The 835-nt window shown below is 55.9% G+C and overlaps 1 protein-coding gene across 1 annotated transcript in view; it reads right to left on the bottom strand.

Moving 5' to 3' along the window:
* LOC113214235 (uncharacterized) overlaps positions 1-835 on the bottom strand; it is a 201,969-nt gene that overhangs the window by 20,561 nt on the left and 180,573 nt on the right. Inside the window, exon 5 of the mRNA XM_052268694.1 lies at positions 91-199. Coding sequence (XP_052124654.1) covers positions 91-199 — 109 coding nt within the window. The remainder of the gene's footprint in view (positions 1-90; positions 200-835) is intronic.

Here is an 835-nt window from a genome sequence, read left to right as displayed (position 1 = left end):
TGCCCGACAGACAGACAGACAGACAGACAGACAGACAGACAGACAGACAGACAGACAGACAGACAGACAGACAGACAGACAGACACGTACCAATAACCTTGAGGACGATAAAGACGCTGACTGGCGGGTGAGAAGTAATCTGGCACTCGTAGAGGCCGGCGTCCCCCTCGGTCGCCTGTCTGATTTGTAGGTTCCAGGCCTGCGGGGCAGAAAAAAGAGGGCAAACAGTCAGCCAGCGGGTCAGGACGGATCCGAACAAGTCAAATTACGACGTTGAAGTCTCTTTGCAAAAGATGACGGCAAAAGCTTTTTCCCTCCCTTTTACTTTCCAATGCTTTCATGAGGCAGAATTATTTTTTGACCATTTTTGGGACCAGTTGGTTATTCTATTGTCTGTAATCTGCACAAACAGCAAAAGTGGCACGCGAAGAAAAAAACACCGAAAACCCCTCTTTTCCTCCAACAAGCATGCCACGCATACTCATTTGCATACTGTAAGAGGCAGATACTTATTGAATTCAAATGCATGTTCTTGAAGCAAGGCACAGCGCGAGTACCTGCTTTTCGGGGTGCGCCGGCGGCGTCGTGTGTCGGCCGGTGGACTGTCCACTACTGTCCGTGCGGGCCGCGTATTGTTCCCGTACGCACGCTCGCGCTGGCGGCGACCTTGACCCAGGGGTGCGTATGCGTACCAGGCCGCCAGGCGTTGTGAGGAGGTCGCCTAGTCCCGCCGCCGAGTCGCGCCCCCGCCTCGCTGTGTCGCGGCCTATACAGCATCCCCCGCCCCCCCAGCATAGCGCACGATCCCACCACTCGCCGCCGCGGCGCGTGCGGG

Source organism: Frankliniella occidentalis, unplaced genomic scaffold, assembly GCF_000697945.3.
Source record: "Frankliniella occidentalis isolate FOCC.00 unplaced genomic scaffold, Focc_3.1 Scaffold74, whole genome shotgun sequence".
In the NCBI taxonomy this organism is placed as follows: domain Eukaryota; kingdom Metazoa; phylum Arthropoda; class Insecta; order Thysanoptera; family Thripidae; genus Frankliniella; species Frankliniella occidentalis.
Note: the sequence above shows the minus strand (reverse complement) of the source record. Positions and strands in the feature narration are given on the sequence as shown.